General features: G+C 39.9%; 1 protein-coding gene across 10 annotated transcripts in view; it reads left to right on the top strand.

Moving 5' to 3' along the window:
• Positions 1 to 12,814, top strand: part of SHISA6 (shisa family member 6) — a 228,885-nt gene extending 216,071 nt beyond the window's left edge. For all 10 annotated transcript variants that reach the window (XM_075178166.1, XM_075178163.1, XM_075178160.1 and 7 more), the window contains one exon: positions 9,824 to 12,814. In XM_075178166.1, the coding sequence (XP_075034267.1) occupies positions 9,824 to 10,398 (575 nt within the window). In that variant the 3' untranslated portion in view covers positions 10,399 to 12,814. The remainder of the gene's footprint in view (positions 1 to 9,823) is intronic.
• The last annotated feature ends 1,099 nt before the right edge of the window (positions 12,815 to 13,913 follow it).

The following is a 13,913-nucleotide window of genomic DNA, read 5'->3' as shown; positions in this document are numbered from 1 at the left end:
GCATGTGGCCGGCTTTACTAAGACTACTCCATACTTGTCTACTCTCCCGTACTTTTCTGGGAGACTCCCGAATTCTGGGTAGGTCTCCTGGGAGAACAGACCATTCTCCCGCATCAAGCCCACTTTCTAATGAAGTGGGCAGGATGGGGCCTCCATGACGCGATTTGCCCTGCTTGTGAAATGACGCAATGATTGCATCATAGCGTTGTGTGGGCGGGGACAAAATTCCCCCCGCCCCCTCCTCAGTCACATTTCACCTCAGAACAAGTCTTCAAGTATTGAGTATTCCAGAAAGCTCTCTAAAACCATTTGCTATGCTCTGTCCCTGGGTGATAAGTAAATGTACATGGCTTACAATAATCTGATGTTATGTTGTATAATTGATACTCTGTATATCAAAATATAGGTTTCTCTTTGCTCTCTTTTTGATAATAAGTTTGGCCACTCTTGAGTTGTTCTCATTTGGGGTTGGGTACGATTTAACTATGGTGATAATTCCGACAGAGGCAATTCCTACAAAAGAAAAAGCGGAATAATTAAAATCCGAATGTAAAATAAAGAGACCTACCTTGAACCCGACACTGGACATCACCGAAGGAAGCACATTAAATCTTTATTGACAGACGTCGCGATGACGTCACCCCCCACTGCCGAACACTTCGGAATGGCTTGCTTTCAGCATTGTGCTTCCATCGGTGATGTCCAGCGTCGGGTTCTAGGCAAGTCTCTTTAGTTTACATTCGGATTTTAATTATTTCGGGTTTTTTTTGTAGGAATTGCCCCTGTCGGAATAGTGGCAATCGTATAAAAGATTACCACCGCTCATTTGTGCATTTTAAATTATTTCACTTCAATTGAAAATGCAGCCTATCGGTCCACTAGAAACCAGTGACATCTCTGAGGCACTCCAGGCCAAATATTCATGAGGCACTGGTTCGTAGTGAAATATGAATATGGGTTATGACCACAAAAATGGCTGCCTCCAGTGTATGCAGGTAACATTTGCACTCAATTTTTCAAGATGATTAAAACAATTTTCTGAAGACCAGACAGGAAGGCCCCTGACTGTCTATGTGGAAACACTCAGTGTCATAGTCAGTGACTATCTCCTTCAAATAGATTGACATGTGCTTCTTATTATTTCATATGTGATTCTATGAGGAAATTCAGAAAAGCTGCACTGTTGATAGCAGCAGGAGGCTTATGCTAGGACAGGGTTGAGAGCCGTAGGTCTGAAATAATATTCGGGACATCGCTCGTTTTTGAGGTGCGGGAAAAAAAATTAGCGCACATCATTACCTAACCATCACAAGCAGCATAACTGGATGCTGCAACGGCACCCCGTGGCTAATAGAATTGGACCGTATAAATGTGTTACAGAGTTTACTGAATTTAAGGATAATGAATTTCTTTTCTCTTCACTGTCACGAAAGAGTGTTTTAAATGTCCCCACCTTCTGCACACACCAGGGGCTAGAATTTGCTATGCTACCAGTTAAGCAAGAAAGAAATTCCTCATTTTTCTGACACACCCTATCTGCAGAGAACACAGGACTGTTCTAGAACAGAAGAATTTATCACTGTCAGCGTGAGACTCTGATAACTGCCATTGCATATGTATGAATGAATACACGAGACCACTCAATTTCCATGACGACTATTAAGCCTGGCATTAGGAAACAGGCCTGAGTAATGATTTGACTCACTCTGGAAGGGTATCTTAAATACAGCGGCTAATTCCTTTTGCATATAAAGCAATATTTCCCATAGAAAGGCGAAAGGAAATTATACAGCTTTGACTGAGCCTGGTGTGGAAAGGAGCAATGAATATTTATTTTTACCTCATATATTCCAAAGCATAAATAACTGATATTCTTCAACTAGTTGGGAAGAGATTGAGTAGGGAAAAAGTCAGTGGTTAATAAAAAAATAATTCAATGAAAGTGTACCTGTCGCCCACATACAGCAGAAATCATTTTGTGGGATGAATCATGGCAGCCTGTCAATTCAATAGAAACCATTACATCACTGAGGGTCTGGAGCACTAGGGAACAACATGGCAGCCATTTTCTGGGCTGAACCAGCATCCAAGCAGCCTGTCAATTCAGTAGAAACCATTACATCACTGAGGGTCTGGAGCACTAAAGAACAACATGGCAGCCATGTTCTGGGCTGAACCAGCATGCATGGCAGCCTATAAATTCGGTAGAAACCATTAGATCACTAAGAGTCTGGAGCACTAGGGAACAACATGGCAGCCATTTTGTGGGGTGAACCAACGTCACTAGAAACTATTTACATGTTTGATGGTCTGGAGCACTAGGGAACAACATGGCAGCCATTTTGTGGGCTGACCCAGCATCCATGGCAGCCTGTCAATTCAGTAGAAACTATTACATTACTAGTTGAAGTAAAGCCCTAAGTTGAGGGCAATTAAAATATCGTGTTATACTTCATCAGCTCTGACCATTAGGGGTTAAACAATTTTGGCAGCCCGTCTATCACTCTGGGGGAGTGGCTTTGCAGGAGGTTATAAATTAGCTTGGATTGGTGGGCTGGCTCTCTCTTAGTGCTGGATTTCAGATACCTCCCTCCCGCCCGGCCTAGGTTGGTCATGCTACCATTTAACTTCTTGTCTCATGACAAGGCGCAGTAGGTAGGAGAGCAATGCAGTCAGCGACTAATCGAAGGTGCTACCGTTGAATTGGCCGCACGTCACTGCCCCTTTTGCAGTAACCTGACTCTTGGTCCTCTGGGGCGGAGGATATCCTGTCGTACGCGGCAATGTGAATCCAGAAGGAAGCAGTCGCGATGACGCCAAGTTTTGTACCGGCCAATCGTAAAGACTTGGGACAGCGGTATTGAGATTCACCTTACACTGTATTAGTTTAAAGATTGGTTGTTAGCTGACTGCTTCGCTCTCGTCGCCATCAGAGTTATAAATAAAATTTCCCACTAAATAAAATACGCCCTTTTTTGCCAAACTTATATCTGGTGTCTGTGTCCTTATTTTAGATAAGAAGGTTATCAAGTTTTAACTATAAGGTATAAGTGTAATGATAAAAGGTATTAACACTGAGCATTTTAAGGGTCTGGAGCACTAGGGAACAACGTGGCAGCCATTTTGTGGGCTGAACCAACATCCATGGCAGCCTGTCAATTTACTAGAAACTATTTACATCTTTGAAGGTCTGGAGCACTAGGGAACAACATGGCAGCCTTTTTGTGGGTTTAACCATTATTTATGAAGACTATTAATTCACTCAAATTAATAAGGTCACTGATGTTTTGCATGGGACGGCTATCGTGGGAGGCGGCCGGCACAATTCTTCGTCGGTGTTACCTGTCAATGGCTTTGCTGCTTGGTAAATAGGGAGAAGCCCTATCTCCTGTGAAAACACCTGAATTAGGTTCCTGTCCCTATGATAAATAAACCCCATGTAGCCAGGAAATGGAGTAAATACCTCACCCTAAGCTGGTTAGTTTTTCTTTTTCTCTCTTGTGTCAGAGAGCGATGTGGATTAACCGAGCCGGAAAATATTACTAAATCTGGTAAACAACAGCTTAGTATCTTTGATTCCCAAATGCACGTAAGACAATTTCCATCCTTACTGGCGGTGTGGGAGGGAGTTGGCAGACGGACGCCGCAGCCTCTTCAGGTGTCGCTGGTAGAACACTCTATAAATAACGTCTTTTGCTTGTCAGCCTTATCCAAATCATTGTTATTTCTTGGCAGTTCAGATCATTGGACAAGAACAAAAGAGCTGTACATCTGTCTCTTAATATAGATATGTTTGGTGCCGTGCAAGTAACTGAGTGGGTGTTTATACCTGTTCCTGTGTAGCTTCCTGTTATTCATTTATATAGCAGAAATATACAAACTGTATAATAAAAGCTGAGCACTTTTCTTGTTATATTTGCCAGTACCCGAAGGGTCTATGTTGCATAACCCCTATTCCTATGTCTAATCGTTTGCTAGATACACTCTCATTCAGATGTATCTAGCACTCCTATTATCTACATATTCTTCATTGTTTGGGAGGCTGGGTTAATGCAGTTATCTGTCTAAGCATGACACCAGCCGGTATGTCACATACCCAAACTCATTTTGACTGACTAGTAAGAATTGACTTTCATGCTGGTCAGTTCAACCAATTTTAGCTGCCCCTAGACACAAGCCAAACAATGCCTGCCATGTAACGCAGTGGTGAGAGCCACGCATAGACAGAAGACCTCGAGTGTCTGAAGAATCTACAGGAAATATATATACTAGATACACCCCATTAGAGAGTATCTAGCCAACAATGTGACAAAGGGTAGGCATTCTATTTGCAAAACACTGTGAAGGAATTCTCAATACTCTCAAGAACAAAATAAAATTCTAGTGTTCCATCGTTATACCGACAACTCAGAGCACAGTCCACTGGTTCGATAGTGACGGTGAGATAGGTAATGAAAAACAACACATTTTACTCTAAAAATATAAAACAGAAAGCAAAAGTAATGGTATAAAGAAGGTGATAAGATAAAGAAGGATCATTTTTATACCTGTCAACATTTTTGATTGCAAAATAGGGCAGCTAGTGGATGGGGTTGTGGCTGTGTGCACCACGGTTTGCATGTCCACAGGCTCCAATGAAGCAAATCCAACCCTATATCATTAACACATTCTGAAGTCTCGTAACTGCTTAGCAGACACTTCTATTTTATAAATGTTTCACAGCAAGTGCTTTAAGACCCTTCCTAATGAGGATCTTATTTGCCCACAAGTTCTCCCTTTCCATTGTTCAGCTTCGGTATGAATGGACAAAGACTGTAATGTACAGTCCATACAATCGGTAACATTTTTCCTTGGTTGATTGCCTTAGATCAGATGTCTCTTACAGGCATCTAATAACCCCAAAGGATGAAAGGAAGATGATAAAATTCACTGGAGGATTTATCAAATGGAAAATAAATGTAAAACGTGAAAAAAAAAGTACAGTTAGACGGTGCCTGAGCTGCTCAGGTATAAAAATGTACTGAAATACAATAAGACTTTGTAGTTTCTTACCTTTATGTAAACTATAATTCAGTTTTCTATTAGAATTTAAAGTCCGTAATGGATAAGTTCATGTGTGTCCCCAAAGGATCTATATTTCAAATATGATACCTATGCTACATCTTGGTTAGGTATAGAAGTTGGTTAGATATATTCTCTAACTGAGTGTATCTAATTAGTATGTTATTGAGCAGAATCAGGAGGAAGGAAGTCGTTTGCCTATCGACACTCACATTAGGCAGTGTAGCAAATGATTGTTACAGTCATCGGGAATCCTGAACCATCCGGCAAACGGCGCCTGCAATATAATATGCTTTCATTTTTCTTTTTGCTTTTTCAGCTACTTGCAAAACTACATTTTTAGTTCTGAGTTTTTCTTCAACTAAGTATTTTTCTGATGATCATTGACCAATAGGGACTGTGGCCCTTTGGTCTATGGATGGCATTTAATTCTACATCAACGAAGCAAGCACTCGTTATATGCAGAGATATAAGATTTTCTAGATGTGGACTTCGCTGGACGACAAAAGGACATTCGGGGGCACATTTATCATTCATCGGCAAAAATGAGAAATAGTTATCAATCCTTATCGCATGGATAAGGATTGAACTATTTCTCAAATTAATGAAAAACGGATCACAGAAACAGCAGTTCCGAAAAACTGCTGTTTCTGTGATAAAAAAAAATCATACTTACCCCCCTCTTCGGAAGCGCTGTCTCAGGATCTCCTCCTTGTCCTCTTCGTTCCTCTTCATTCTTCAATTGCGCATGTGCAGTTCTAAGAACTGCACATGCGCACAAAGATCCCTGCTCTGTCTCTGCAACTATAGTTGCAGAGAGAGAGCGGTGAGTGACAGGGAGGGATCATGTGATCCCTCCACACATGCGCTGTCCAGCTCTGCTCTTCGGAGCAGAGCTGACAGCCTTGGATTTTTTCAATTATGATAATGTACGCCAGCTTCAGCTGACCTAAATTATCAAGACAAGATTCCGAAAAAAATGTTTTTTCGGAAATTGTTAGATAGCGGCCAGGACCAGTCACCATACAGTTGAATGGTGACTGGTCCCAAAAACGAAGAGGAGTGCAAAGCAGCAGAATATCCACGATATCTGCTGCATTGCACCTTTATTAAATATGCGGAGGACACATCGGGACCTGATTTCCACGGTAAGTGCACCATAGTGCACTATCGTGCTTTCTTAAATATGCCCCTTGGTTCCTGGACTAAATCATTTTCTAGATGTTTTAACAAGCAAGTGCCTTTCCGATCCTACCAAAACAACCACCCTAGAAAAGGTTTTCCTAAAGAAAAAAACAAAAGGAGTAACGCTAGCCACGCAAGCTGGGTTATTATAGCTGAGCCAAAAAGACAGTGATCATCAATAATAATCCGATTGACACTGATGAGAACATCGTTGGACAAGTCGGTATTTATGGTCGGAATATGACCGCTATTGTCATTCGACTCCAACACTGTGTGGACAAATCGGCTGAGCAGCATGATCGCAAGACAATCTCTACTGACATTCCACATAATTATAAAACCACAGGGTTACGGATAGGCCTTCCAGAATCTCCGCATTCCGGGGTCTCAAAAAGTTTAATTCATCTTGTTCGTCCTGTAGCTTTCTAGAATCTGTAATGCCAATATTTATTTATTTCCAGCTTGTTTTTATGAGTTACTGGACACTCCTGTACTCAAAAACTTGTCTTCTGTGTTTCAGTTTTATAACGGAGCTATTGCAGTATGTGTGCTTGACGTAGTTGTACAACAGCACTGTATTCTTTTCCTGTTCACTTTCCGGAATGTCCGAGAGACTCCTGAATTCCGGAAGAGCATTGTCATTCTCCTGCATACTGCAGGAGGGGAGCCTCAATGAGCAATTTGCTACAATAGTCCAAAATATGCAACTAAGCAAATATTCAGTGATCATAAGTGCACTGATTCCGGTAAAGGAACAAAAATTGTCTACAGGACAAGCGCTAATCTGGCTAAAACTCTCTCACCCACTATCACCAATCACTGTTATCTACAAGGCAGTCGTCATATGCGGAATACCATAGGTACGCTCTCATGTCCCACTTTGTAATAATTATGTTCAAGAATTAAGGTTTCAGTAAAGTTTTTTTATTGATCTTACTCTAGATCATCAGAATAGGTATCAACAGAGAGTAATCAGCTAAGTCGGATGGGCTGCATTTTTATCGTGTCATTTCCTAATTGCACTGAAAGGGTTAACCCACCATGAACAAACAGACCAAACAATATTACATTTTGTATACTTTAATTATAATTTTTTTCTTTATGATCTTGTTTTTTTTACATGACATTAATGCTTCAGTCAAACTTGTGAGTTGAAAACGATTTCAACATTGTCCCTTTTTAACATTCTGCAACACTTCTGCAAGCCAGGAGACTTTGATAAGAGAAAAGCTCATTTATTTTGTTAAAAAGAATGGCTGTTTTATCAGCACTTATATTAGATTGCATCTGTTCTAACAAGTGCATTGCTGTCTACAGCCAGACATGTAATATAGGGAGTGAAGAATTTGCTGCTTCAAAGCCATGGACAGATAGATGTCTGAGATCAGCGGATTCTCTCTGCATGTTAAAAGATCCTTATAGCACAGATTTAAAGCATTTAGATTGTCCCACCTGGCGCTAAACATGTTTAATGGTTCCCAATGCACACCTGACAATGATATAATTTAAGTCATTTCAGCTGATGCTGTATTAACAGTTAAAGTAAAACTAGACTGCAAGTATTTCATATTTCCTAGGAATGAAAGTAGAGATTGTTATATATATCTGTCAAATATGAATATACCTGAGCAACACAGTGGTTAGCATTGCTGACTCACAGAGCTGAGGTCATGGGTTCGATTCCAATGTTTTCCAGTGCAAAAACATACAGGTAGGTTAATTGGCTTCTGACAAAATGGAGCCTTGGGTGTCTGTGGGGTGGGCGGTGTGTATGTCAGGACTGGCCAACCTGTGGTGTTGTGAAACTACAAGTTCCAGCATGCATTGCCAGCTATCTGCTGACTATCTACTGACAAAGCATCATGGGGCTTGTTGTTTCACAACACCTGGAGAGCCACAGGTTGGCCAGGGCTGGTGCATGTGGTAGGGAATTTAAAATATTAGCTCCAATGGGACAGGACTGTCCTCTGTACTGTCCTCTGTATCCTCTGTACAGTGCTATATAATTAGTACCTAAACTAATATAGACTCAGGGCCAGTGCTAGGTGTCTCGGCGCACTAGGCAAAGTTTCCAACTACCACCCCTCCCCCAACACCCACCCTTCCCCCGCAGCAGCACATTGCTCCCACCCTTCTTAAAAATGTGCTCCCCCCACCCGCAGCACACCACCCCCCGTACTTTACTTTACTTACCTGCTGGACCTTTCCCTGCTGCTGCTCTTCTCTGCCAGGCTGCTCACTGACTGTCGGGACGTGAAGATGATGTCACTCTCAACAGTCAGTCAGGGGAGAGGGGCGGGAGGCACAGTCCCATCGTTAGTGGGGGGCGGCGATCAATCACCCCACCCCCACCATGGAATTGCAGCTGCGACGGCCATGGAAGGTAAACTCAGTGGCCGCCGCACAGCATTACACAATATGAAATATTTCAGTGGCGCCCCCAGAGCCCGGCACCCTAGACAGCTGCCTAACGCTGCCTAATGGTAGCGCTGGGCCTGTATAGACTCCCAAAATATACAGACACACCAAAAGTAAAGTGGTTTTATACCTAACATATGAATCTACTTTATTGACTTGTATATGCCCTTGTGCAACTTTTGCTTTATTTTTAATTTCTATCCTCTTTCCATGCTTATTAGCTTGTATCTTCAGAGTTGTTTTTTCTGCTTTGCCCTTGGATAATAAAAACATAAATTCAGAACGAAGCAATAAAGAAAACACATATTTAATAAAAGTTACAGGAGTGCATATAGAAGCTGTTAAATTAAAGTCATCTGATGGTGGAACCCTTTTCTAATGCAGGTACAGTAACATCCCCTATGAGTTGATCCACTGTGCAAAACATTTTGTGATATCTATAACTGTTCATGTAAGTTCCTAGAGCAAGTCAGAACTAAACGTAGTGCAAATAAGATATACAGAAAAGCCCTATTTCAGGTGAATACTGGCGTTTTCCCTGAAGATAGAGCTTCTCCATAATTATCAAACCCTAGATTTTGGCAGATATTGCCGATGATCGGCAATGCCAGGTCACGCATGTAGAATTGCAAGAAAATCTTGTTCCCTTCTCAAAACTGCTGTCAACAGTTTGACCTTTCTGTATGTACAACCATGTGAATGCAATTCTGAGGAAACCCATAGTCACCAATCATATATTTGCTTTTTTTAAAGCTCATTTACTAACATTGCACAACAGGTCATACTTGTTGACTCTTCTGGAATGTCCGTCAGACTCCAGAAATATTGGGTGATCTCCCAGGATTCTGACAGAGTAGGGCAATCTCCCTGAAACTGGCCCAGACAGAGAAACGGTGTGTGGGACTTAATGTGACGGCGAACACTTGACTGTTGATTGCAAACACATTTTCACATTTCTGTGTTATTCTGTTGTGTTTTATATCTGTGTTAATGCTTCCAGCTTTTGTCTACAGTTTAGGAGGAGAATACATCTCCACAGCTCATTGTGTTCACTGTGGACAATGTTTTAAGACTATACAATAAATTGTTCAATGTTTATAAATGCTTAGAGCATGAAATGAACTTAATGCCTTAATGTCTCTATGCCTTGTTGTTACAGCTGACAAAGATGCCGATGATTACTATATGAGAAGAAGGCATCTTCCAGATCTGGCTGCTCGTGGGACACTTCCCCTCAATGTTATAAAAATGACTCAGGATCAGTTAAATTACAGAGAGAGGCCAAGAAGGCCTGTGCGTGCAATGTCCCAAGACAGAGTCTTGTCTCCAGAGAAAGGCATGCCGGAAGAAGGGTATGGTTTGCCCTATGACCGAATCCTGTCAGATGAGCAGCTTCTATCTGCTGAACGTCTACACTCTCAAGATCCTCTTCTTTCCCCGGACAAGGCCATGACCCTCAAGAGGTCCGACTTTCAAGAGAAGTCCATGTCAAGAGCCATTTCCCAAACGGATGTCTTTGTTTCTACACCCGTATTGGATCGTTATAGGATGACAAAGATGCACTCTCATCCCAGTGCCTCAAATAACTTATATAATACGTTGGGTGTGAACCAAACTGCTGCCAAACGCCAAGCCTTTGCTTCACGGAGGCACAACACAGTTGAACAACTGCATTATATTCCCGGACACCACCAACAGTACCGCACAGCTAGCAAAACAGAAGTGACTGTTTGATAAAATAACATGAATTGTAGATAATCGTTACAGACTGAAGCAGTTCCAGGACACCACACTACAGTGGCCTTGTGGGCCAAGAAGACCTCTTATTTTATGTTTCATTGGTCAACATCATGTCCATTAATCATTCTAGTCTATGTTATCAGTGGTCACTGGAAGCAGAAGAATCTGGCTCTAGCAGAATAGGTCATTTGAAATTGTCCGGCTTAAGGGAATGTTCTAAGGGCTTTTCTACACTAATACTCTTGGGTGTAACAATCGGTTCATCAAAAAGAAAACCATTTTCGCGCAGGGAGAAACAGGCTTCATGGAAAAGAGTATGTTAGCTTTGGTCAACGGTAAGAATGGTGTAGATATGTTTACTGACTGCTGGACAGAGCCCTATGGCTGTATCTCAGACATGGCCAATTTTTTTCTCGTATGTAGCATGTATCAATCTAATTATTTTGGCACCTCAATGCTGCATCTTTCATCGATACACATGGTATATTATCAATCTTTCCCATAGGTAGTGAGGTCAGGAAATCTTACTAGTGTGGTGGAGACGATTTAATCTGGAAGAAGGGTCATCTATAAAGGAATATATTATTAGTGCCTATAAATCGTCTGCTCTCTTAATGTAGGAATTAGTGGGTGTGTGTCTCAACAAGCACAATACTACTAAAAGAGCCCATTGTTCATCCATCCTATTTTTATCTTAACCCGCTTTGTAAATAGATGTATTAGGGAGACGGAAATAAGACTTCATTTTATTACTGGTCATCTTCTAGACAATAATCAATCAAATGATGTCACAATTCCATAAGCTACCCTACATGGATATTTTATAACAAATACTTTAGACCTTACATGCCTTCCACAATAACCTTTTTTTTTAACAAGAGCAGCAATGAGTTCTAATGTATATAGGACATGTCTACCATAGTCTGCCAGAGACGAGATTTCTTTTCTCCAAATTTAGAAGGACTTTTTGTGAAATTTATGTTCTTGTTTGATCTGGTGCAATTTTACTCAACACAAACCACTGTTTTATACGTTGGAGATAGGTTTCCAGCCATCGTATTACAAAGAAACTAGAGCATTTTAAATATAGAGTTTAAGAACGCTTTATGTGGACATTAATTTTACTGTAAGGAAACTGTACTTGTTCTATAACACTTAGGTTTAACGGGCAGCTGTACTCATAAAACAATGGGATCAAATATCCTTTAAAAGAGTATTTATCCTGTCATTGACATATTGATTAGCCAATTGAACAATATAACTTTTGGAAAAAAGGCCAATAGGCATCACTGTAGATTTTAACAAAGCTGTCGGGTGTCCTTTCTCACTCTAAGCTCAAGCTTGTGCCATATATTTCTAAAAGTAAGTCTAATTTACATTTTTTATGGGTTTTTTAAAAGAAATATGACCTTTGGTATTACAGTAATACCACACGCACACCCCCAAGCTTGTTACATTTTTACTAAAATATTTAATATATTCGTTGTCGTACAATTGCTCATCAGTCATGCACAATTTCATATATTACGCAAACATTTTCAAGTGATATGTAGTGTACATTGTTTTATAGACATAAAGTATAATGCGTTTTCTAAACAAAACTGTACAAAAACAGAATTTACTTTTCTGTGCTCAGTATTGAAGTAAACAGGCAGCAGGAGCTCAACACCTGTAGGCTTCCGAAGGTAATACATGGTATAAAAAAAGACATTTAATGACTGTCTTCTTAATTTTTGCAAATTATAGTACCTGAGTCTTAATTTAAAAAAAGCATCAGTACTATATAATTTTTTTGCTCAGTTAGGCATTTGCGTATGGCTATCAGAACTATACAACATCATTAATTAGTATATTAAACAATATTTTAAGACATTCAACTCTGTATAGTCTCATGTACCCACATATGCGTTTGATCATCCCATCAAGCACCAGCAATAAAACTAAATATTTTGTTGTTAGACAAATTCTTCTCTGTAATATAGAACCATCATTTCGGTTCCAGCTTCAATATTGCGGCAAAATAATATTATCACCAGTTAACTAAATACATCAAAAATACCTGTGAAATAATCTAAATAGAGAAACAATCTTTTATGCTGTCTTAATTTAGGGTAGTTTTAGAGAAAAAAAAATAAATGCCTATAGATTTTGGCGTTAAATATGCGTTGTCTGTTGTTCTGCATATATTACACTGGCATTTTAATTTCATGGTATACTAAACTTCAGAAATAAAATGTACATTAGAGGAAGCAACATGTTTTTGTAAGGTGTGTAATAAATAATGTATGGAATAAAGGTAAATTGTTTTTATCCCTGGATAATTCCCTGTGCTTATAACAGCTGGGAGATTAATGACAATGATATACCGTTGACATCGTACATAGAAATAAAGGAACTGAATCCTTTGGAATCATGATGGCTTTTTTGAATGATCGGTATGCATTTATATAGATTGTATTTTCTCAAGGCTATGAATTATGGGTTGCTGTTATTATAACTGAATTAAATGTACTGTATTTGTAATCTTCTAAATACCCCTGTGTGATCATGTGATTGGCTTATCTGAAGAAGCGTAACTGTGTGGCGTGGTTTGGGTTCTGGGACTGCCATGGGGGTCAACTTGTCCACCTATAAGTTATGTGGACTGAGACCTGTATGGCCACCACCTAGCAATGGTTGGATGTTGACTCACTACTAACAGGGTCAAAAAGAGGATGCTATATTAGTCCATCTGTTATCCGCATCAATCCAACTGTTTTAGAACTGCTTTATTGGGAATATTAAATGACCTAATCACTCAGCCAGGTGGTGACACAGAGATGTGCTGGGGTAGCTAGATACTTGGACTTGAGATTTTGCGCAAAGGTGGTAGGTATACTATTGTTCTAATGGGGAGCTGGGTATAATGATGGCTGAATCAATACTACCAGACAAATCATATCAAATAAAGGTTTAAACTTCCCATATAGCCATTTAATGGACCATTATTAGACTATAACTAGGATGATACTTAGTGGACCATATATGGAACAAGGTCTTAAAACACAATTAGATTTAGAAATATGATTCACGGGGAGAATCTCCAACAGACTTATGGCAGAAACAATTCTCGTATCCCTCTCCCTAGTTGATTAAAAGCATGCTACCTATCCTAATTGCTAATACATATATATATATATATATATATATATATATATATATATATATATATATATATATACATATAAATACCGTTAGCTGCGTGAATGTTTAATTCACATGTATCGTAAAAGTTTTGTAATAAATGTACATTGTTGTAAATATCATCCACCTCTTTAAAAGAACAAATAATTTTCGTAGTTGAACAACAGTCCATCAAACAGGTATGTGGGGAAGGTTAATCCTATATTTGATTTGTCTTGCAACGGTGTACACGGTCTAGGATAATATGAGTGGTATCCATGTGGACCTTCTCAACAACCTAACAGGAGCTATACGGAGACCCCAATATCTAAAACTCAATCTAGACG

Source organism: Mixophyes fleayi, chromosome 6 (genome assembly GCF_038048845.1).
Source record: "Mixophyes fleayi isolate aMixFle1 chromosome 6, aMixFle1.hap1, whole genome shotgun sequence".
Classification (NCBI taxonomy): domain Eukaryota; kingdom Metazoa; phylum Chordata; class Amphibia; order Anura; family Limnodynastidae; genus Mixophyes; species Mixophyes fleayi.
The sequence above is the reverse complement of the archived record's forward strand: the minus strand, read 5'-3'. Positions and strand labels throughout refer to the sequence as shown.